General features: G+C 38.6%; 1 protein-coding gene across 8 annotated transcripts in view; it reads right to left on the reverse strand.

Annotated features, from left to right (window-relative positions):
• Positions 1 to 25273, reverse strand: part of CSNK1G1 (casein kinase 1 gamma 1) — a 152406-nt gene that overhangs the window by 15297 nt on the left and 111836 nt on the right. For 6 of the 8 annotated variants that reach the window (XR_003795842.1, XR_003795841.1, XR_003795839.1 and 3 more), the window contains 7 exons: positions 22988 to 23139; positions 21215 to 21449; positions 16696 to 16781; positions 14625 to 14709; positions 14207 to 14355; positions 13457 to 13561; positions 3096 to 3206 (listed from right to left, as the gene is read on the reverse strand). Coding sequence is in view for 4 of the 8 variants with exons in the window: in XM_029237450.1 (XP_029093283.1) it covers positions 3096 to 3206; positions 13457 to 13561; positions 14207 to 14355; positions 14625 to 14709; positions 16696 to 16781; positions 21215 to 21449; positions 22988 to 23139 (923 nt within the window). In the remaining 4 variants the exon portion in view is untranslated. Of the gene's footprint in view, positions 1 to 2831; positions 2937 to 3095; positions 3207 to 13456; positions 13562 to 14206; positions 14356 to 14624; positions 14710 to 16695; positions 16782 to 21214; positions 21450 to 22987; positions 23140 to 25273 lie in introns of those variants that run through there. The other 2 variants (XM_029237453.1, XM_029237452.1) reach the window with 2 other exon arrangements.

Consider the following 25273-nt stretch of genomic DNA (forward strand, 5'->3'; position numbering starts at 1 on the left):
AAATTTCCTGCACACTTATAAAGAGGAAGGTGGAAGGAAATGTTTAGTATAAGGAGTCTTTGAGGAAGGGGTAGACAAGGTGAATACTACTTACCAGAAGTCTATACCCACCATTATTTCTAAACCAGAACTATTTATTACTCTTATTAATTATACAAGCTTTAAAAAAATTAAAACAATGCTGTACAGTTAGTCAAGGAAACATACAGTATTAAACTTGGACTTAACCCATGGGAGACCCAAGTTTCTGCTAGTGATCAAATTTAGCATCTCTGATCAATGGAACAACCTAACTTTGTCTCCTGACATGATATGATGAATACTACATAACATTATCTATATAGTATTCTTGCCAAAAAAAAAAGTTTTATCTGAATCTAAGTATGATGGAAAAAAACCAGACAAATCCAAAATGCAGGACATTCTATATGACAACAAGCCTGGATTCTTCAAAAAAGACATGCCTCAAAAATCTTTTTTTTTTTTTTAAACACAGAGGTGGCTGTTATAGATTTTAAAAGATTAAGAGACTAAGAGATTGAAGAAGACAAGAGGCATAACAACCGAATACAATGCAAGAACCCTGATTAGATCCTGAACACTATAAAATTAATTTTGGAGACAACTGGGGGAAATGTGATATGACTGTCCATTAGCTATTATGGAATTATTAATGTTCTTAGATATGACAATGGTGTTGTTGGTTACATGAGAGAATGGCTTCATTCTTAGGAGATGCAGGCTGAAGTATTTTGGGATAAAATGTACTTACAAATAGTTTAGAAAACATACCCCTCCCGAGTTAAGGCAAATATGGCAAAAATCAATCATTTGTTAATCTAGGTTAAGGATACACACAGGCTCACTGCACCCACCCCCGCCCCAGCCCTTTGCTTAGATTTAAAAATTTCAAAATGAAAAGTTGAGGAGAGAATGTTTACAGACTGGAGAAACCACAGCCTGTCATGCTAATGTTGTCCTGTTAATTTCCTCAGCCTATATATGCTTCTTGTGGGCACATTCTGGCTGCACACTAGGGATAATGCTGGTAAATTCATTCTGTGAGCACAAGGGTTAAAGGAGAAATCACAGTAAGTTTTTTAGTAGACGATTCAGGAACTAGACAAGATGTTAAATAAAATGTCTTGGCCTCTACTGACGTGAACAAAGCAATAGTAAGCACCACCACTGTGAATTACTTGGTGACTTTGGGTCACAGCACTTGCTTGTACTGTTTTGCATGTCTCATACTCTCTAATTTCTCCTTACTATGTTGCCGCTTGACCCACAAGCAATGTCCTTGAGCAATCTAAGGAAGAAGAGGTTATCCCCATTTTATAGACTAGACATCTTGTCTGTATCCATGAGTATCTGGTCTCAAACAAATCAGGCACAAATGGTAACCTTACCACCAGCTGTCTAACCTAGAATATACCTGGGAATCAATGGCAACTAATCTGGGTCTCTAGAGCATCCACTTAATTATTTCAGGTTGAAGGTACAGTTCGTCAAACCACTGAACAGTTGCCTAGATGAGCAGTGGAACAAAAACCTAATGTAGGTGACCCAAGAGCTGGATTCCAGGCCTAGCTCTACCATCAACATTCTCTTTGAGCCCTGGTTTCTAATTCTGTAAGATTAGGCCGATAACCACCTTGGTCCTATTTACCTTATAATTACTATGGTAGTTAAATAGAATGATGTTTAGGAAAAAAAGCAATTTGAAAAACTGTAAAGAACCTAACGAATGCAACAAATTATTAGTATTTGAAACTATCATTTTTATACTTTTCCATTTATTATTTTAGAATAACTTAATTAAAAAGTAAGCGTTATTTGTATATCTGGAATACTGACAATTTATTTTGCTGTAATCACTATTAATTTCTTTCTTTTTTTTTTTTTTTTGCGGTACACGGGCCTCTCACTGTTGCGGCCTCTCCTGTTGCGGAGCACAGGCTCCGGACGCGCAGGCGCAGCGGCCATGGCTCACGGGTCCAGCCGCTCCGCGGCATGTGGGATCTTCCCGGACCGGGGCACGAACCCGTGTCCCCTGCATCGGCAGGCGGACTCTCAACCACTGCGCCACCAGGGAAGCCCGTTTTCTCCATTCTTATATGGATTTATACCTTAAAAAAAAATCTCCTTATCATTTTTTTAGTGTTGTTTCAGGAGTGGGTGTGTTCAATCCATCATTTTTACCTATGAGATGTTCCTATGAGATCATTTTTGGTTTAGAGGACAAAACTGTCTCCTAACTTCCTGTGAATAACACAATCTTCAGTGAGTCACTCCATGTAAAGGCATATCCTAAACAATCAGCCTATCAAGATGCGTTTCTATGTGAAAAAGGCTTGCCTATCCCTTTATAAGAATTTACATTTGGTAGCTCTGGGTTCACCTGTGTGCCCCAACTGGTGGTGTCACTTACCACTATGAGAAAAATATTCAGGTTAAGATTATTAAAATAGTGACATATATGAAAAGTTAAGAGATGCAAGGTGTTCTTAAGGTGTTCTCTTACAAGGGAGAATAGAGATTCAAAATAGTCCAAATGAAATCAGAAATAATTCTCTAAGACCACACTTATTCTAGGGAGAAAAAAAGAAATAGCCCAACTTCTTGGGTTCCCACTCATAAACGGTTGAGTTGGACCAATGAACAATCTCACCTTATGTACTAGGGCGTATATCATCATGGAATGAGCTACATATGCAGTCCTCTATCCCCAAAATACTTATTTTAAATATTTCTTTGCAGTTCCCAGACTTGACACTAACAGACTTCTACCTTGACGTTATTTTATGGTCTATCATGAGTGGATCAAGGCCGTAGGATTAGTTTAACCAGGAATCAGTATCAGAAGTCATGTAGATATTTCTTAGTCAATGACAACTATCCAGAATCATCTCAACAAGTGAGTCTTACAAGTCCACCTAGGTAGAAAATCAGCACAGAGATATTCAGTTCACTATAAAAGCAGCTCAACCTCGCTGTAAGTTTCCATTCTAAAGGAACTTGGGTTTCAGAAGCAAGCCAACATTCTACCAGCTAAGCTGGGAGGGCCAGGAAAAGGCAATAAAGGCCGTAAGTACCTGCACTGATCCCCCATGGCGGTCTGCAGCCAAGTGAGACGTCAGGTATGAGGTATTGGTCTGCCGGCTGGGCTGGATTTCCCACTCTCCTCGGCGCTCTGACGATGCAGTCTGCTCAGGCATTAGGAAGCATGAGAGCAAGATACGGAAGGAAAGGTGAAGCAACAGCAAGCAATATCAAAATCAAGTACATTAGTGTCCCTAAGGGTTTTGTTTTTGTTTTGGATTTTGAACAACTGCTGCAAAGCACTGAGAAAAAGATAGCTTGGCTACATTCGTTTCAGCCTAATGAGCCAACACGTAATTGCCTCTAGCATACCATCCTTGCCTAGACACAGAAAAACAATGATCACCAAAAGAGGAGGTTAAAAAAAATAAAACTATCAAAAGCTGGAATCACCTTTCAGCTTCCATATTAGTAAAATTTCAGTAGCCACTAAGCAGACCAAATTCAGAAAGTTAGGATTGTTGGACAAAGGAATAATCATGCTCACAAGTCATTTCACTAATTAACTATCTATCTAAATAGACAGTAGTCAATATAGAAAATTCCCAGCATTAGGAATCAAGGTAATAAGCCTTTTCCTTGAATAGGGATCCCACTACCCTCAACATAAACTTCCAGAGGACTTTCAACTAAGATAAAATGAGCAGTAGCTGGAATATGCTTTCTTATCTAAATGGATGAACAAAGTATCTCTTCAAAAGCAGGTTCACAGGTCAAAAATATGCAAAGATGGGGGGAAATAAGGCTACAATGTTTTCCAGATTCCTCTAGCTAACAGCCTCTAGTCTGGAATTAGAAAAAGTTTAGATAAGACTACTACGAACTATTTTCTTCTACAAAGCAAAAGGCAGATCTTTTCCCAGCAAAAGGAGGGCTTGCAATTCAAAACCTCGTTGGGTTCTGCTTTCACCTTTGCTGTCATTCAGGCTCTCTTCATTCCTTCTTTACCTGTTTTTTAGATCTCACACTATTCTGATCTTGCTCCTATGTGATATTTGTTCTGAAGAATCTGTTTAGGTGCCTCTTCCCCTGTGCCAGATGGCTGAGGAGGTGTTAACATCATGATGCTCAGCTGTAACAGTCCTAAGGCTCTACAAAAATGAAAAATGAGGTGTTGGAGAGGCAGCAATGAGGGATTAGTAAGTCAAATTTTAACTGCTGCTGATATAAACAGCAGCAGGGGTTGGGACGTGATATTGCTGCTCTGCATGAAAACCAGTAAGGATGCTATAAATATTAGAAATGTTCACAGCTATAAATGTTGTATTCTATAAAAAAGAAAAGGAAGACCGAAGTAGTAGTAATTTGAGGCTCCACTTCACTCACCCCTTTCTGTAACTCATTGACAAGAGTTGTTTAAAGCTCATCTATAAATCATCAAAAAGGCTTTTCCCATTTAAAAAAAGCATTGTACACCAGCTACAACTTACTCATCTTCTTTAAGTAATGGAATATGAGGTGACATGGGTAACAGCACTATAAAAGATCCTGGCCATGTTTTCTGATATTCCTCAAGGAATGAGCATATTCTGTAAGAAGGCAACTGTATTAACTTGCTTGCTATATATACTCTTACAAAAGAGGAGTTTAGTTTTATACTGCTAGTCACATTTGAGAGAATCAAAGCTACTCAAAATATCTCCCCACCCCAATTCTGCCAAGAAGTTCAGAAGTTCAGTTCAGAAGTTCAAAAAATTTCATTTTTCCAAAATGAGACTGTGGTTTATAACATAATCATAACTATTTTATAAACCAATATCCATATCTCAGAGCACTTAATCTCATTTATTCTCACTACTGGAGATTTAAGAATATATCTGTTCTTCTAATATTATAAGTAATATCTATAACTAATATCTATTAGTGATAGCCTCTTCAGTTCTCTCTAGGACTTTATGAGTTTTTTGTAATATTTAAGTAGACTGTTTAAGCTCCTAAACTACTATATAGAATTGTCTGTTCTCAAAAAATTTAAATGCTTAAAAAATATCCAGACATTTATAAGTCATTTGCTGCCATTTTGAGTTCCATGATACATGTTCAGTGCAATTACTTCTCTCATGAACACTCTCTGTTTTGCATTTGTTTTTAGGGCAGATGAAACGTATATAAAACACTCATATGCTTTTAAGCTTAACAAAACCCTGGACAGCTGGATCAACTATTTTTTCTATTTTTACTGAAATACATCTCAGAAGTCTGATTTGATGCTACTGTCTGATTCCCTGGGCTGTGTATTTGTTTATATTAATTCTAGCTAAATAGGTAATTTGTTGGAAGAATTAACATTTTTGTCTAAATGAAAATAGCTAGACATTTTTTCAAAGGCCCAGAAGTCACACTCCATCTCCATCCTCAATGCAATGGTCTATTTATCTTTTGAGGGGAGAAAAACAATGCTAGCATTCCAGATTGCTTCATAAATGCTTGCACTGTGACAAGTGAAGAACACATGGCACCATTCTACTGCTCTCCAACGCCTTCTGTATCCACTGAAAGCAACAAAACCAAGGGACAGACCTGAACCTGGGGTTGTTGGTTTATTACTTTGGGAACTACTTTCACCATAATACTAAACTCTATGGCTATTCTTTTCTGGAACTTAAGGGCCTGGACTGGTATCTAGAGGTTGATGTAGTAGAAGTGTTCATCTGCCAGTTTTAGAAAGCAACTGAGTGCCTAGAAACTAAATGAAACCAAGGAATGTTCACAACTACAGAATTCTGCGAGTCTACCTGTTCCTGAAAGGTACTCTAGGCAATGCTGTATACACAGAGGTTATGATTAGGCATAATCAGCACAGGAGCCAGTTATACCAAGCAAACCAGCAGAGGAGATCGGCATGTAAACCCTTCATTCTTAAAAATCATTCATGCAACATGTCTATCTAAAAAGCAATCAGGAGCGTCCATGGGTAGAAGAGTCATTCAACAAAACCAATCTCTCTGCATTACTTGAAAGGCAAAGGTCCAAATGGAGTGTGTAAGTCCCCAAAGGCAGGAGCAGGAATCTCAAGTAGTGGGAATTCCTTGGGATAATGCTTTAAAATCTTCAGTTGTGATTGCATCACCTGCGTGGAAATGCTTAGTTTACTATCTAGTAGGTGAATGTGGAAATCAAAAAAGCAGCAACCTAGCAGAACATAAATCAAAGGCAAAGCTACAAAAAATAGTTAAGGGAAAACATAGAAGCCTAGTGTAAAAAGTCAAAACCACCACATGTGCCTAGGGCAGAGGAAGCAAGTCTCTCCCAGCAATCATTTGGCAGCGATTCACAGACAGAGAACGACACTAACAGGAGGGCAAGAAAATACAGTCTGAAAACACCTCAGATAACCACTTCCATCTATGGCTTGAAAATTCTCTCAAATTTTTATTGGAGATAAAGCTACTTTTCTGAAGCAGAAGGCAGGCAAATATCTTCCTCCTGTTGTAACAAACAAATCACCAAATCCTACTCTTTATGTAAAGTTATTTTGAAAAATTAATTTTGATTGCATCTATAAAATGGATTTTATCCATTTTACTTCATGGCTCTTAAAATATTTTAAAAGTTGCCATCTATACAGAACATTTTGGCCTCTCATGTCAGTCTTCTAGGCCTCCTTATATAATTACAGTCTTCAACTGTAATTAACAAGAATAGAGACTGAATAGTACCAAAAGGTTAGTAATAAATACACTTGACTACATTCTGTCTTACCACACTTCCAAGATTAAACAAAATTTTAATATAGTATATTAAGTACACTATATTATGTGTTAGACCTCAGGTATGAAATGAAAAAAAGTTGGTAAAGTTATTAAAGTGTATACTTTAACAAAATCAAAAACTTCTCCATTAAGCTCATGAAATGGAACCAATTTTCCTCTGCCAGACAGGGACTGTTACGTGCAATCTGTCAGGTGTACCAATAGTGAGTTCCTGTTTTCTACAAACTTGGTCAAATATCAGCGATATTTGAAAATCACTGATAAGAACCTGGAAGGATTATTTCCAAGCCCAATACTATATAGGCCCACAGAGACAGCAGCATCAATTCTGTGAAGCTCTGAAAAAAAATCACAGGAACCATCCTAGAGGTTTGAAATTCTCTACTCAAATCTTGCCCTATTCTTACTCAAAATGGCATAAGACACCTCCCCTATGGAATGATGATTTATCTAGGTAAGATTACTTTGGAATCACCTCCTACAAGGAGGTGCCTCAGAATACAGGGTATATGCTGATATACAAAATACTGAACAATGCATACAGACAGAGGAAGAAAACTTTTAATATGGAATAGAGAATTAGGAGCAGAGGTGAGCAGCAAAGACTAGGTTACGGAGTGGGAGAAGCTAAGAAAAGGACTGCACTTCAGTTTTGCACTTGCTTGTTGCAATATCCCCCTTGGAATTAAGGTCCCAGAAATGAGGAGGGACAGCTCATTCTGCACTGAGCTCTGTGCTGAAGCGGGGCAGGGTGAGTGTGCAATCTCCACACCTGAGCTCCTGCTAGACAGCAGGCAGCAAGTCAGGAAATCACACACGGGTCAGAAGTAGGCAAGTGATCGCTGAGCAAACTCATCTGCTCCTTAAACTAGCAAACTCTGAACCTCGCTGAAAACAAAGAAGTACTCTGTAAAAGGAAGGGAATGGAAAATTCATCAGCTTTCCTTTTTTTTTTTTTTTTTTAAGGCTACTGGACTTAAATCTAATCCCTTGGAGTCTAGACACAAACAGAATAAATATGAACTACTCTTTTATTGGGGCATATCTTCTTCAGAACTCAGTATGACATTCTTTCCCTTAAACATATGCTGGTCCTATAAAAATGAATAAGTAATATTTGAGGATTCAATATTATCAGGGGTAGGATACCATGTCTGGTAGAATTTAATAATTCTCGATGGTCAATATGACTCTTTCCAACCTAAAAACAGATCTGTTCTCCCTAACCTTTTAGGCCAAGTACCCCTTCTTCAAATGCCCACAGAAAATCTACCAAATAAAAGGGGTCTATGGGAGAAAAGAGAAACTAACAAAACTGCTGAACCACAGTAGTATATATTTGTGTAGCATCTACCTGAGTAAGGATTGTCACAAGCTAGAGGTTGTGAAAGGAAGTGTGTTGCTGCATGCACATGCTAATCAATGCAATATGCTATATTTATATATATAAAAAAATTTATATATATTTTGTTGCGTGTCGTACAAACACACTGCATAAGACCTTCGACAGTATTGCACTTTAATATGAGCTATCTGGATAGTGGCAGGACTTACTTCCTGATCGAATTTGATCAGCGAATGCAAGGGAAGCTTTGCCGGGTAGAAATAGGAAGAACTAGTAAAGTTTTCATCGTCTTCCTGATGAATGGTAATGCAGAATTCTTTAAAAGGAACTTGAGTCATGGCAAGATTGACCATCTTTGGAACTGGGAAAGGACAAATACCAAGGGTAAAATGACAGAAAAGACTAACCCGCTGGGATCCTTTTGAGTGGATCTAGCTTTTAGGAACATTTATTCTACCCAAACTCATGACTGAATTACAGTTCTCTAGCTGGGTAAATTAATGTTCAAAGAAATTGATCTTAAGCACCTGGTATTAAAATACTAGACAGATTCAATATAGGTGAGTTTAAATGCAGTTCTCTGGCCACCATGTTTGGGCTCTCATACTGCACCTAGGAACCAAATGATACTCAATTCAATTCAGTATTCAATTCAGTATGCTGGTCAGTCAACCAGCAAAGCAAATTTTCCCTGAAAAATCCCATGGTGACGGAGGAGAACTAATACAATCTCCTGAACTTGCTTTGCAGCAAGAGCCTGCTGTGTTGTTTCAAACCCTTCCCCTTGCAATCCAGCCCTACTCTGGCTGCCAAACAAGGCAGGATGGCTCTTTGTGGAAATAGAAAAACAAGTAGGAAGAAAAGTTTAAAATTTACTTTTCTTGGAAGGTTAAATAAAAATCTATATATATTTTTTAAAGGGGGGTGGATAGAGGGAAACATCTTGAAATTACAGTATTAGTTTATTCCTTATTAATTAATTAATTAATTAATTTTTTTTGGCTGTGTTGGGTCTTCGTTTCTGTGCGAGGGCTTTCTCTAGTTGTGGCAAGCGGGGGGCCAGTCTTCATCGAGGTGCGCGGGCCTCTCACTAGCACAGGCTCCAGACGCGCAGACTCAGTAGTTGTGGCTCACGGGCCTAGTTGCTCTGCGGCATGTGGGATCGTCCCAGACCAGGGCTCGAACCGGTGTCCCCTGCATTAGCAGGCAGACTCTCAACCACTGCGCCACCAGGGAAGCCCAAAAATCTATATTTTAAACAAATATATGATTTCATCTAAACTCCTCATTTGACAGATTCATTCATTCATCATTCAAACAATTATTTACTGAGTACCTACTATTCCAGACATTCTTTCAGGGGTTAGGGATACAGCAGTGAACAAAACAACAAAAATCTCTGCCCTTACAAGGCTTACATTTGTGGAAGCTGAGGCCCCCAAAAGCGGAAGTGTCCTGCAGCCTAAGGCTTGGGATAAGCTAAAACCAAGTTCTGAGCTCCTCATCCTTCTCCTCTATCACACAATTGATGGGCAGACTAATTCAGAATAAGTAGGTTCTTCAAGCATTATCATCAATGTCATCTCCAAAGAGCTCTCAGGTTTTGAGAGTCATCCTCTGCCTGCCAGCCATCTTCAGCTGAAGCGCACAGCAACAGCTTTGACCCATCCTTCTCCCTCAACCCTGCCATACATGTGAGCTCCCAATTCTGATAGATTATATCCCTGTATCATTTTTCAATTTTATTTCATTCTCACCACTACAGTCCATATGCACCCCCTTTACCTCTCAAGGGAACTCACTGTCTTATTGGTCTCCATGCTGGCTGCCAGGGTATTACCACCTGCTATGCTGAAAGATTTCTAAAGCAAAGTTTTGATCTTATCACCCCTCTGTCCAAATACCTTTAGTACCTATTCCCTACTGAAATTAAGCACTAACTCTCCAGTAGCCCAGCATTTCAGGAGCTTTATCGAACGGCTCCAACCTATTTTCCTAGCCTTGTCTCCTTTATTCACAGAATATATTTTAGCAAAATGGAACTAGATAATTTGCTGTTGCTCATATTTCCTTTTTGCTTGGAATGCCTCTTTCATTTCCACCCAATTCTTCCAAGAGCATTTCAAATGCAGCTTCTTTCATGAAATTCTTTGTCATGCTCAGATTAGATGAAAAGTCTCCTTCCAGTCCCTAAAGATTGTGATTTGGGATGCTTATCTGTTCTGCCTTGTGTTATAAGTTATCTGGCCACCTGGCTTATCTGCTTGTCAGTTCTTTGAGGACAAGGACTCCCTACTTATCTTGGTATCTCCAGGACATACTTTCACATAGCAAGTCCTTAGCTAGATTTACCGAGTCAAAATTGCTGAAGAAAGGTTAGCTGTCCCTAAAGTTAATACCTTTCAATCTCTCTCAAGGAGAGATTTTAGTTTCTTCTTTGGCTGATTTCAAAACTTGCAAAGAATTAATCTTAAAAAAAAAAAAAAAAAGCATAAGGAAAAAACCCTGAAGATGGAACCAAAGCAATGAGACCACAGACTATAAGACAGTGTAAAGGCTGAAAAGACACTAGAAATCCATTTACCCACAGTGCACAGTGCAGAAAGAATTCTACCCAGTTAGAATTCAGAATCCTGATGGAAAGGAGGTATAAAATTTGCACTGATGTGGGGAATTTCAATCCCTTAGCAGCCATGGGATACTAAAAATCCTAAAAGAAAAAAAAAAATCAAACACGCTTTCAAGACTCAAGTCTTTAAAAAGAAGCTTACTGCCTTGTAGATGAGATTTCCTAATTACATACCCGGGTTTAATGACTTTTCACTTGAAAGTACACTGAAATTCACTGTACTTTTACTCAGATACTAGGTATGACCTCATTTTCCACCCTGGAAATCTAGGTCTTCAACCATCTCTTTTCCCCATACCTTTAAAATTCAATCAAAACAGCAACATTGATTATGAATTCACTGAAGCAGAAAAGACAAGGGAAACTAAAGGAAACACACATTTTAGTTTTCAAATATTCTAAAAGTATTTGAATATTTATTCAAATAAATATTGAATTATTTGAATAAGTATTCAATATTTATGATGGGCAGGTATTATGATTTCACTGACTACTTAAATTATTTTTTTATTTCTTTCATACCTTTACTATTTAAATGTATATTTCATTATAAGGTAACATAACTCCATTATAGAATAGTTTGTAGGGGCTGCCCTGGTGGCGCAGTGGTTGAGAGTCCACCTGCCGATGCAGGGGACACGGGTTCGTGCCCCAGTCCGGGAAGATGCCACATGCCGCGGTGCGGCTGGGCCCGTGAGCCATGGCCGCTGAGCCTGCGCGTCTGGAGCCTGTGCTCCGCAACAGGAGAGGCCACAACAGTGAGAGGCCCGCGTACCGCAAAAAAATTAAAAAAAAGAATAGTTTGGAAAAATATTACCCACAATACTACAACTTCCAACACTACTTCTGTTAATATTTTGGCATTATCTCCTCCCATTGACTTTCTCATTTTCCCTTCCCCTTCAGGAAAATCATGAGGTATTTCTAATTTTGTATTGTGATTTCTTTACTATACAACCATAAACATTTTCAGGTTGCTACAAGTTTTCCTAAATATTATTTTAAGTGGCTAGATAATATTCCACTGAATAAATGCATTACAATTCATTTTATTATAACCCAGTTTATCTGATAAAAGATTTGAGCGGATCCATAACCATTCCCTTATAATTGGATAGGTGGATCATTTCTAAAACTTTGCTAGAAATAGCACTGTGACAGTTTAATGCACATAAGTAAATCTGTATCTTGGATTGTTTTATTGTGATTGTTTTATTATGATTCCAAGAAGTAAAATTATTCTATCAGAGAGGATTGTAACTTTATCAAATTACTTTCTAGAGAATTTGTAACAATTTGCAAAGTCAAGAGCAATGCATGAGAATGTCATTTGAACTGTGCACTCTACACTTTTCAAAAGCGGGGTAGGGAAGAACGACTGCAGAAGTCAACAGTACTCTGCTGTCAAATCACAAGTCAGTCAAAATAGAATCATTAGCCAAGTACTCTGATTAAAGTATGTAACTCTGGACCCAATTAGGGGTCATAGTTTGCTAAACCCCATCTTTTTGCCTACCTACTCTCTCTTTTATCTACTCTCTAATACATAGATTTCCTTCCTTCACACATTTTTTTCTTACCCAACATGCCACACATACATGCCAAAAGTATGTACTCACTGGTGAGTCTATCTATATTTGTGTACATACTTTACTGTATGTATGTGTGTGTGTGTATACCTAAGTATACTACTTTTTTGTTTGTTTTTGTTTTAGAGGGGGCACCTGGATTCTATATTCTATTTTTAACCTATGTACTTTCACATGTACATCTGTGAGATAAGTTTTTTTGCATTTTATTGTAAAAATGTCTGTGAATATAAAACAGTGAGGTCAGGGATGAGGGGGGAACAAGCTAATTTGATATGACTATGTGTGTGTGTGTTATCTGTTTATTATTCTTTGCTTCTTTATCTATTGAGGTACTCATTTTCCTCTTAGCAATATATAAGGTAATGAGGATTAAAACTGTCATATTTACTTCCCAATCAGTTACCCCTTTCTTTAAACGTTGTCAAATTTGTTGATTTTTTTTTTTTTTGGCAGGGGAGGGGGTGGTGTTTGCCTCCTCTGTCTTTAGGCTGAGAGAAGCCTCTCATCCAAACCACTAGCTTCCCAAACCATGATCACTGAAGGATGGACAACATGGCCTTCTCTGGAATGGCCTAAAGCAAAGCTGAATCTTCACTACAGGTCCAGATCCTAGCCAGCTATAAAGTTAACCTGGATATAGGGACAGAGGTGGGGTGGAGATGCCAGTTCATGCCTATGTCAGCTGGAAGTCCAAATTACCCACCCTTCTTAATCAGCAAGGGAAAACCAGCATGGGTGAGAGCTCTACTCTGGACTGCAGATGAGACCCAAAGTGGGCTACCCTGTCCATCCAGTGTGTTTTTGGGCCTGTGGCAGACTGTCCCTTTCAGCCAACAGATTTTGACAGGCCCAGCTTCTCTAGAGTGGATGCTTCATGTAAGACACCTGGCCACATCTCAGTGCTATTACACAACCCTGAGGGATGCTGGAATGCCACACCACAACAGTGAGTAACGCTAAGCCCTTTGTCTTTAATTTCAGTATATACGCTTAAGTGGAGAAGCTGAAGAATTTGGATTTTAATATTAGCCAGGAAGAAGGGGGATTTCTGAAACAATGAAGGTCCAACACATACCTGATTTCGTAGAGGCTGTTGTGATGGCCGATCCCTGTGTGTGTGGCTTTCTCGAGTTATTGCAGATGCACCAGAATCTACATGAACTGACCCTACTGGAGTAGGCTGAAAAAATATATATCAAAAAGTCAAATGGGGAAAACAGGTCCAACTTAATGCCTCCGCAAAGGACAGCATCATTCTAATTCTAACAGAACAGTAGTAATTATTATTACTGTTATTATTACACCAAGGCCAGTTTCAAGTCTTCTTGCCTTTTCAGTTTGCTTATCTGCAAAAGGGAGACAATTTGGTCCTCAATAGTTCATTGGAGAGTAGCTTGCCTTCGAAAAGAAAAATAACATCCTACAGTGATGACTGTTAGTATGCTCTAGGACCCTGTGAACCCAAGGCCAGAAGAAAAAATTCAGAAGTTTCCTCTGGTGCTGGGCTCCACCCGACGGAAATCAAGTACCTTAATAGCTTATGTAGCACCAGCTCCTGGATCATTCAAAGAAAACTTCTTAAAAACTGACTTAAATTCTGATATCTTAGGACACAGTGGTCATAATCTTAAAAACACAGTTAGTAACTCCTTTATTACTCTAGTGAGAGTGACCCCTGGCATCACCCTGAAAAGACTGGCAAATGGAACGTCTACAGTCAAAGGAATGTGTTTTTTTTTCCCCCCATAGATTTAAGCAGAAAGTCTGGCAAGGGTGGTGAGACAGTGCTGGTCTGAGGTGAGGAGGTTAAAAAGAAGATACTTACAATAGGCCTCCCGACCCAATCATAGGCGTAGTCAAAGGTGTAGCCTTTCCTTTCAAAGAGGTCTGTGAAGAGCGTCCGTAAATACTCATAGTCAGGTTTTTCAAAGAAGTCTAATCGCCTGACATATCGCAGGTAGGTTGCCATCTCCTCTGTTAGGAAAGAGGTTAAAGGCCATGCTCATTAGCTGAATGCTTCTCATGGGGAGAAGCTTTGGGCCAGGCAAGGAATATCTGTACAGACTATTTGACACTGATGTTTTCTTTATGGACCAAATCAAAGTGATAAAACCTATCTTGATTTAAATAACAATAAAAGGAAATGTAAATTTTCTGGAGAGTATCTAGAAATACTAAGATATGGTCTCCACCTCCTTCAAAGCTTCAGTCACACTGGCTGGAGTGTCCTTTCAGCATCCTACCTGGAAAGTTTTCACAGAGAGCTTCAATGGGAGTATTCCTTTTGGTGTCACCAATTTTTTGATATCTTTCTTTTAATGTATCAGCCTGTAGAGAAGAAAGAGAGAAAGTTAGTTGGAAAGAGGTGTTAAGTATGGGAGGTCCAATATGTTTCAGGACATAATGACTGTTTCACTCAAACTGGCAGGATTTGTTAGATAGTCTCAATTTTTTTCTAATACTAACAAACAAGAAATGTAGTAGAGATGATATATTTAGATATGTACAAAACATCTGTTCTGGAAAGTTTTACTTGCAAATACATTTAGTAGTCTCAGATAAACACCACCAAATGTAATGAGATGAGAGGCTAAGTTAAGAAAATAAATTCAAAATTATAACAGCTTAGTAATGACCCATGGCCACTAGGGTTCAAAAGTTATTCAACCTTCTCATCCTTAGATCAGCTCTAGATAAGATTAAAAACACTGCTAATCCAAATGGGGGCAAACAGACAGATGGCTCCACAACATATTTATTGTGAAGTTGAATAGAAAAAGAACAAGATGTAAGAAAACTGCCTTTCTAAGAACCTGCTGTATAAAAAATAAATTAATTAAATTAAATTAAAAAAAAACAAAAGCAAAAAACAACTGCCTTTCCACAATGTGCTTCCAGAGGGAAAAATGTTAACTATGATACAGGCATGGCTAACAGACAGGTTTGCTATATGTCAGTGGCTCAAAGTAGCCAAGTTTGGTTTGCTCAAGACTGTAGACAGACGGCTCCTGGAGCTTGGACCAATAATGTGGTCTCAAGGGATTCTCAGCCAAGTTTGGTTTGCTCAAGACTGTAGACAGACGGCTCCTGGAGCTTGGACCAATAATGTGGTCTCAAGGGATTCTCATGAGGCTCTGCCTAGCCTGCTGCACCAGGCTTTAAGCAATTATGTTTTGAAGTATACTGGAGGAGTTTTAAATCTACAACTACCACTAAAATGATTCATGGATCATGAGAAAGTTTCAAGCAATTAATAATATACAAATGCATTATTTGGCTGTATAATAAGCAAACAGGATGTGAAACTCTATTTGACAGCTGTCAATATCAATGAGAAGGTATATGTGACTAGGAGAAGACCATGGAGGAGATGTTAGGAGAGGAATTTAATGGGAAAGAAATAAAATCTTCCCAAAGGGAAGGGATAAAAGCCTCACTTTTCAGGACAATGTCCAAGAAAGCACAGCAAAACGAATCATTCTGCCCTTCGGGAGGGAAGGGGTATAGTAGTACCCAAAGCTACCAATTAAGTTTCCTTCCATACTAACATGTTGAAATAAATCACAACTCAAAAATGTCTTGCATTTAACTATCTAATGGGACGTAGAATGGGTTACAAGCTCACCATTTCCTAGTCTAACCGCCAGAGGCACAGAGTAACCATTACAATGGTTGTAACTATAATTAATAGTTAACTTCGACACAAATGCACTGTATTGACACCTACCTAAGGAAGGCTATTTAAACTACACATTTTACAAGGAACAGCTATTTTATGCAAAGGCATTTATTCAATTAAACACTTGAACAGCAATGTTTAACCTGGATTTTCGTTTTAGTTCAGGTGGGTCCTTAGCCTATATAGGAAGAACAAGTATTTCCCAGTTCCCCTTAGGGGCACACCTAGTCCTGCTGGCCTTGCTGGTAAAATGTGTAGTAGCTGCTATCATCAATTTGTTCCAGAAATTCCCCAACACCCTGGGAACAATATGCCTGCTACATAATGTTAGTGAAGGAGGCATACTGACACAGAGAGAAAAGCAGCACTGCCAAGGCTGGGAGGGAATGAGGGAAGAGATTATGGAAAACTCGAAAATAAGGAAGAAGGATCAGAAGGGGAAGAAGACAAACGTGGGCAAAACAGAGCTTCCAAAGCCCAGGTGAGCATTTACATTATAGACTAATGTCGTTCCTGCCTGTCATCCCTGTAGCCAATCTTCCCCTTTGTGCTTCCTACAGACATCAAGTCAGCAACTCCTTCATTATCAACTGAGTATTTAAACAAAGCCCTCCACTGAGCACTTCCAAGGATACCTTGAGTCCTTGCCAGGGTAGGCTGCCTCGAAGGAAATACATGAACATATGGCCTAAGGCTTCCAAATCATCCCGCCGGCTTTGCTCTAAAAAGGAAGACAGATGACACATTATGTTTGCAGTTATTAAAGCAGAAAGGGGTTCAAAACCAAGTAATCCCTTCAGAAACCCGTCTGCTCTGGAAAGGCTCTGCTTACTAATTCTTTGTATATCTAAATCAGGGATAGTATTTTAGATCAAAACCAAAAACAACGTGTACTTCCTTTGCCTAGATCTGCTACTGGCAAGTAAATATCAAGTGAAAAGAGCAAATCCTAAACTAAAACCAAGTCCAAATCACCAAATGGTGAGTAACCACCCCTCCTCACTCTATGCCGTCACCTTCCTGAAAGTGAGATAATTTAAACAAAATGTTATTTCTAGTACATGGGCTACAATTACTCTTTGGTTACCAACACGAAAAGTGAGCAGCAGATTGAGTAGCTGAGGCTGCTAAGAGAGTCCATTCTGGCTAGGCCCGCAAAGACACAAGCTGCAGAATGCCTAGCATACATGCCTAGTGCTTTTTATTCATCATAAAAATTAACACTTAAAATTTAGTTTAATGTAAGCAAACATCAGGGCACAATCCTCAGCTCCATCCCATTTGTACCATGTCCCATAGCCACCTAAAGAAAAATTTAAAGTTTATTACTAAGGTGCCCTTTGTGGGCACATAAAACAGTATCCCTGCATTCAGAGAGCTTATCATGTAAAACAAGTTGCTGGATTTTTCTTTCTTTTCTTTAAATCGGGAAGATAAGGATGGTAAAGAACTGCAGAATAGTTAATAAAAAATTGTAACTACATCTCAGAAAACATCTTATATATTCTTTGACTGTCAGACAATAGAAGTAGTACATTCTTCCATTTTTAATTGCCAATTACAATTTATCTCAGACATTTCATGTGTTTATTTTTCAGAATCGAGTTCAAAAGAAATGACAGATGCAAGAATAAGGGGCTATCTTAAACTTGATTTTGTCTTCTTTGTGCAGAAAGTAAAACCTAACAGAGTCAGGGAGGCAGGGAAAGCTACTCAGGTAACCCAAAATACAAAAGCACAACACATTTAACTGCCGCCTCCAATTACAGGAAATTTGCATGAAAAAGAGTGCATAGTACTCTACAGGGCAGATGAAGAAAGAAAAGGCAACTTTCTAAATTGTACTTTGAAGGAGGTTTTTGGAAATGAGGTCACTAATGGGAAGGGGCGGCACCCTGACAAGAGACATAAATAACATAAAGTTGAGCTGATACAGAGCAACTGAAATAATCTTAAAAAGAATGAAGCAAAACAGCAAGGCCATCAGAAGCTTTTGACTACAAGGCTTGCCTGAAGTTTGCAATAAATTTCATATGTAATTGAAAACAAAAAGAGATTTTGTTAACAGAACTTAAAGAAACAGATTTTGTCAACAGACAAAAACAGATTTTGTTAACAGAACCTAAAGATACACCAAAAAAGAAAGAACAAGCAGGGTGAGTTGAGGCCTCCCACAAAACAGGGCAGATAGAGAAACCACACTCTGCAGGTTCTCACACTATATCACACCTACTCATCGCCTCTCCATTTTTATATCCACTTCCTGTAAGGAGGCCCCTTGGTAATAAATAATTCAGGGGACAAATGGTTGTACTTTAGACAGTTGAGCACTAGAGGGCGAAACTCTCCACATTTTCAATGACTGATCGGCCCTACAGAAATAAGCCCAGCTTCTCTTCACAGCAAAGCCGTTATAAAATGAGATTTAAAAAAAAATCAAAAACCAAAAAATATAATAAACACATTTAAACTCACTGGAATAAGTAATAAAGTAACTTTTCAAATACTTAAAACCACGAAGAAAAGCTGTGGAATATGGGATAACAGGAAAAATAATGGTTCCTGAGTCAGGTTATCTAGGTCTTGGCCTGTCCTTTCTATTAATTTATTAATCCACACAAAATTAAGCATGGCCAAGTCACCTTTTGGGCTTCGATTTCCTCATCTGAAAAACAAGTGGTTGATTTAGATACTCTGAAAAGTCATTTTCCATTTCTAAAATTCTAAAATAATCTACAATAATTTAAATCATAAAGGCCTTTCAAAAAAAATGAGAGTGAAGATCAGAGCCATGCTTTATTTCCACATTTCTTTGAACATTCCACATTCATTCAATTCAGGATTTCAATTCAGTATTTCCCTTTTTTTTCATGCAGGATATTTCATTTTCAAAGAAAAAAGGTTTCAATACCAGTGAGACCAGGAGGACACAAAATTCTTCCATACCATAAAGGCTTGCTTTTCAACCAATCAGACAGATGTGCTTGGTTTACTTGCATCACATCCCTGATTTTAGGTCAAATATATTTTGTTGAAGGAAAGGGGCCAGGTGACCCAGTGTCCTCACCCTAACTTCAAACATTAAGGAATACAAAATGGGCAGACTTAATCAGTGGGAAGGTGGCTAATCTAATGTAGTAAATATCAGGTTTAGGGGGCTGCTTCCCTTGTTTTCTGCCCTCACAAAATTAATAGGCAATTCTTTCCAGGTCATTTGAAGATACACTTCCCTTTTTCTTCATTACAACATAAAGGATGCAACACATTTGAAAACCAATAGGATTAGGGTTCCTACAGAAACCTCTCTGGGTTTGAGACCATGGCCAGAGTTTAAAGGGCGTGTGACAACCACCTGTATGTATTCTCTGTAATAGGGACATTATAGACAAATACGGTGACAGGTTGGATCTGACCTGAAAAAAACTCTGGAACTCAGGAAGTCCACGCGTGGAGATACACTCAAAAGTTCCAGCAGAAATGGCTACATCAAGAGATAAAGGAACCTGAGTCTGATGACAGTAGATGCTTAAAACATATTTTGTTGAATAAATGATAACTAACATTATAGAGTCTTTACTATCATCAAGCACTAAACAGTTTATATGCATTATCTCACAGAGCCCTATGGTATAAAGTACTATTACCATACATCTTTCAGGGTGGGTGAGATAACTGATGCTAGTGAAGGAAGGTTACTGGACCACATAGGTTTAAGGGAAAAAGCCAGAATTTACATCCCTTTTTCTTAACTGTTACACTGTACCTTATACAAACAACATGGATATGCATCTTTTGTCTGTTCTTGCCTTTCCTGACAAGACTAATAAAATCAGAACACAAATGCTGAGTCCAGGAGGCAGGAATTAGAACAACTTCTAGACTCTGTCAGTTAACCCAAACAATCATGACTTTACTATGTACCACACACTCTATCTCCTTGTAAAAAGGAAGGAAGAAGGGAATTCTGAGCCCTATGCAAGAGACCCATGTTACATATATTATCACCCATTCAACCTGCAAAACATCCTTGTGAAATGTTACTCTATTTTTACAGGTAAGTTTCAGGGAGATTAAGTAACTTGTCCAAAGTGACACCAGTAATAAGTGCCAGAGAACCTTCCAGCCTAATTTTAAACTATTACGTTAAGTGAGAATATCCATGTGGTTACCGAAAAAATCCTGACAGCATTCATTTCAACTCGGGTTGTATCATACCACTTTATAATGTCATTTTTACTCTTCACTAACACTAGAATCCTCATCTGAGCAGTTTACTTGATGAGGCAACTTTATAGCTATTTACATTAGCTTTAATGTACTATTACTGTGTAAACTGTTTGTTAGTATTTAAATACCTTACATAATTAGCTACGTCTAGGAGTCTAATATTCTGTTTATATGTCTACTCTCTAGGGTGGTGATTTTCGAACATATCTTTTCAATCACCTTAGAAGCTTTTCTTCAAATATAATCTTCCAATGAAAGCCCAATATATAAAACAGATAAAAAGGGAAGCTTTCCTGGAGAAGCTGGCAAGGGCCCAGGGCCCTACCGACTGGGCCTTCTCGCTGTTCCTTAGGCTTCCCTCGCAAATACTCTCCCCTGGACTAGTCCCTCTAACAAGTGAGACTACAGCTTTTAGCAATATTTATGCAAACTGTCTATCCTGAGTAAAATTCAAGACTCATGGAAAGGCAAATATATTTTCACTGAATAAGACATAGGCTTTTCCCTGAAAAATGAGTCATGAAACTATGCACGGAGAACAGAAGGCTAGTCCATGTTTTAGTGAAGCACTCTTCCTCAAAGCAGATATCAGCCTGATGTCCTTTTCAGGTTATAATATGGGGCCATTTGTATGTAAATATCAAACTCATCACTAAACTTACTAAAATGTTATCATCTTAATAATTCAAGTACCACACTCTGAGAAACTAAGCATTTGGAAACAAAGAATGAAAAATCCTTAAGTTGTCAACAGGATACTTAGGAAAGTCACTAACTTACCATCTTAATTTCTCAAGTACAAAAATCACTTACCCTGTGAAGCAATAAGAATCACAAGTTGTAATGCACAATGGGTACAAAAGTGTTTTGGGAATAAAAAGGTGTTTTAACAACCTGCTGCTTTCACGGAGCTGAAAAGAAACACACCTTTGCCAAGATGCGTGTTGATAGACATGTATCTTGCAGTTCCAGTTAAACTTTTGTGCTCCCTATAAGGTATATGTTTTTTGGTTTCAGGGTCAATGTATTCCTTGGCCAGTCCAAAGTCTATAATGTGTATAACATGCTCTTTCTTATTGCCTTGTCGGCCAATCAGGAAGTTCTCTGGCTTGACATCTCGGTAAATGAGATTCTTTGAGTGCACGTATTCCATTCGGGAAAGCTGAAAGAGAGAAAAACAATGATAGAAATACTACTCTAAAGAAGTTTACTGTAAAAATATATCAGAACATTTTCTTTTATCAGCCCAAAGCTTTGAAATTAAAATAAAACTCATTTCTTCACCACCCAGAGCCACTTTACTCTTGTAAACCAGAATATATTTCCTGATACAAATACATATATGACAAATATCAAGATAAAAGAGAGAAGGATAGGAACTTCCCTGGTGGCGCAGTGGTTAAGACTCCATGCTCCCAATGCAGGGGGCCTGGGTTCAATCCCTGGTCAGGGAACTAGATCCCACATGCATGCCTCAACTAAGAGTTCGCATGCCACAACTAAGGAGCCCGCCTGCCACAACTAAGATATTGTGCAGTCAAATAAATAAAAATTTAAAAAAAGAGAGAGAGAAGGATAGTACAGTTCATCTAAAATGATAATACACAGTTTTACTTCGTTATGCAACGATTTGCAAATGATGAATAGAGTTAGTGTTTTTATGTTACTTCAGAAAGTAAGCATTTGAGAGGCAAGAATTACTCCCAGGCAGGAAATCAGAATACGTTGGTGGCCTTTGAAGACAGGTGCCACTGCCACATTCACCTCCTGCCCACACCTTCCTATACTCTGTCTCTCTGTTGCAGAAATAAGGGAAGTGAGGCCCAGAGAAGTTAATACTGGACTGATATCACAGAGCTAACTAACAGCAGAGGTAGGAGTATAGGTTTTATGAGAAAGTAAACATAGCCCAAAATAATAATCACAAAATTATTCAAATTTCATTAAGTTCACTTCTATCTTCAAAGCTTTTCTACTTAGTATAGAAAGGGAAGCATGAGCATTTGAATTTTTGACTCAAAAGTCAAGATCAATTTTCTAACATTTCCAAGTCTTTAAACTGGGTGAGACCATCACCATTTCAGACCAATAAAGACATCCTTCTGCTTAGGGGATGACAAAGTTCTCAAAGGAACTGTCTTAACTGTTCCTTAAAGTGGTACTAGTGTGTAATTTGGTAGGAGCTGAGAAAGCTGCCTCTTCAGCTGTCTCAGTCTCTGTGAGAACTAGAGGCAAGAGAACTAAGGCAGGTTCCTGGTCACACAACTTCAGAATCTGATTTTAGGGCAGTGGGTTACATCTCCAGTCTTTTCTTGGATGAGATGGTAAGGAGAGAGGGAGGACATGACAAAATTTTACAGTCATGTGTTTAAAACCTATAAATAAAACAACAAAGAAGTTACTTGCATTTGTACAATTTTTCCTAATCATCCTCTTTCTCCCTAAATAAATTTCCACTTCAGTCAAGGTCAGAGTATTGCTCCAAGGTGCAAATTCTTAAAATAGAGCAAACAGCAAATGCAGTGCGACTTCTCTGGATTAACCCTTTTTGCCCCAGCCAGCTTCCTAGAATGCCACCAAGCCAGTAAGTGTGCATTCACTAGGTGTCACTACAGCTAGTAAATCACCAACAGGGACACAAGGATGTGGCTGGGAGACCCGCCCCACCTATCCTTCTGCAGAATGGCAATGCCAACTTACCAACTGAATGGCTATCATTAACACAGTCTTCAAAGTGAAACTTCGGTCACAGAGATCAAACAAGTCCTCCAAGCTAGGGCCAAGAAGCTCCAGCACCATGGCATTGTATTTCCCACATGGTCCAAAGTAATACACCTGTGGGAGACCTTCACCTGAAAGCAGAGGGAAAATAGGGTGCAGAGTGAGGGACACAAAAACCAAAATATGAGATAGCTGCAACAGCACTAAGTAGATAAAAAGGAAATATAACTTGTGAGATTTTTGTTTTCTTTCATAGTCCCTACTGGAGAACTCAAACTGAGCACAACAGCTTCAAAGGGAACTAGTAATGTGTGGGAAAGGCTAAGCCATTGCACAATATGTTCAAATAAGCAGTTATTTAATACCAGAGTGCCAAAGGCATTTCCACTGCTATGTAGGACAGAGAATGGTCCCTGATCCACTGCTGGATCAGAGCGTAAACTATTCTCCCCCAAGGATGCCCAAAAGCGCACTAGCATAAAAGGTTCAAAAGATGGCTCATGAGCTCAAAGGCCAGGCTAACACACCTTGTTGCACTAGCTGGTTTCATTTGCACTCCCTATGCTTACTACCAAAGCCACAAGGAGATGGAACTGTTTCCAACTGCTGCTCTGAGGAGAGCTCAGACCGAAGGGCTGAGGTCACAGAGGATGCAGCCTGGTCCTTTTCTCATAGGGAGTCTCTGGAGTTTCCTGTTTTCTATCAGTTGGAGCAAAGTCAACAGACTGGGTTTGGTTACTGATAAGTAATTATGAAAGGAAAAGGAATAAAAGTACAAGGCTGGGTTTTCCCCAGATTTGAAATTCATAGTTATAAGAAGCCAAAATCTAGACTTTCTCACCTACGTGGCAACTTGTGAATGAATTTCCTCCTTAAAGTGTATTGTAAATATGAGGCACTCAATAAATATGTGCTAAATGGCACCATGTGAACTGTAGGTATGAATGAGACTACAGAACTTTTAAAAATCTGGTCTTATAGAGTGAGACCGCTTCCATCTTAACACACTTATGTACACCACGGTCTACAGTTGTACACGCTGCAGATTACTGCTTGCTCCTGTCTGTAAGTTTTTTAGACAACAAAATTCTCTCCATCTTCGCATTTTATTTGTACAGATATGGTACAGGCAGAGGTAATTATATCTACTGTAATCTGAATGTTTGTGTCCCTCCAAAATTCGCATGTTGAAAACCTAATGCCCAGTGTGATGGTTTTAAGAGGTGTGGGCCTTTGGGAGGTGAGATCATGAGGGCAGGGCCTTCATGAATGGGATTAATGCCCTTAAAAAAGAGACCACACAGAGCTCCCTAGCCCCTTCAGCCATGTGAGAACACAGTAGGAAGTCAGCAGTCTGCAACCCAGACGAGGGCCTTCACCAGAACCTGACCATGCTGGTATCATGATCTTGGACTTCCAGCCTCTGGAACTGTGAGAAATAAATTTCTGTGTTTATAAGCCACTCAGTCTGTAGTATTTTGTTACAGCAGCCCAACTGGATTAAGACAATGTCTAATACTTAGAACTTTAACCCAATGTGCCCATCCTTCTCTCCAGCACAGGTCTTGTATATCTGGAATCTGTATGATTTATTGCTATGATATGTGTTTATTTCATGTGTTGCAATAGTCTATCCTATTCCATCTAAATACTAAACAACTTCTTTCTTAGTGTTTACTAGGCTCATTCCTGTCTCATACCATTTCATATAGTATACTCTGAATTGCCCTTGTGCTTGTTTTGATTCTCCCTATCTCCAAAAGGAAACAGAGTTGAATTTATCTTTTTTTCTCCTGTTGTTTTGAAGAACTCCTTCTTCAGTTCATTTAAAATATATAATACCTAACAGCTGTTCCCAATGAGTTCTACTGAGAAATCCAAAGCAGAACAGTACCATAGAGATTTATTGCTTTTATTAATCAGATACATGGGAGATTGTAGTTTGGAGATCTTTAAAATTTTATATCCTATATAATAGTTTTTGATGTGACTAAAATTTGATTTTCCTAATATAAAAATTATACTCTTCAAAACAGGTGTGGCAGATCTGTTGGTTACCTGCTCAATATCCATTCCCTCCTTCTTTCTTAACAACAAAATTTCTAATTATTGTGAATAGCAACTCGCCCAGTTATAACTTCCCAGTCTCCCTCGATAATAGGAATGACCAGTGAGATGGAAGCAGAAATTGTTGGATAGGGTGGTTCTAGGAAAGTTCTTTCAAGGGAGCTGACTCAAAAAAAAAAAAAAGGGAGCTGACTCAAG

Source organism: Monodon monoceros, unplaced genomic scaffold (assembly GCF_005190385.1).
Source record: "Monodon monoceros isolate NGI ecotype Baffin Bay Population unplaced genomic scaffold, NGI_Narwhal_1 Super_Scaffold_21, whole genome shotgun sequence".
Taxonomy (NCBI): domain Eukaryota; kingdom Metazoa; phylum Chordata; class Mammalia; order Artiodactyla; family Monodontidae; genus Monodon; species Monodon monoceros.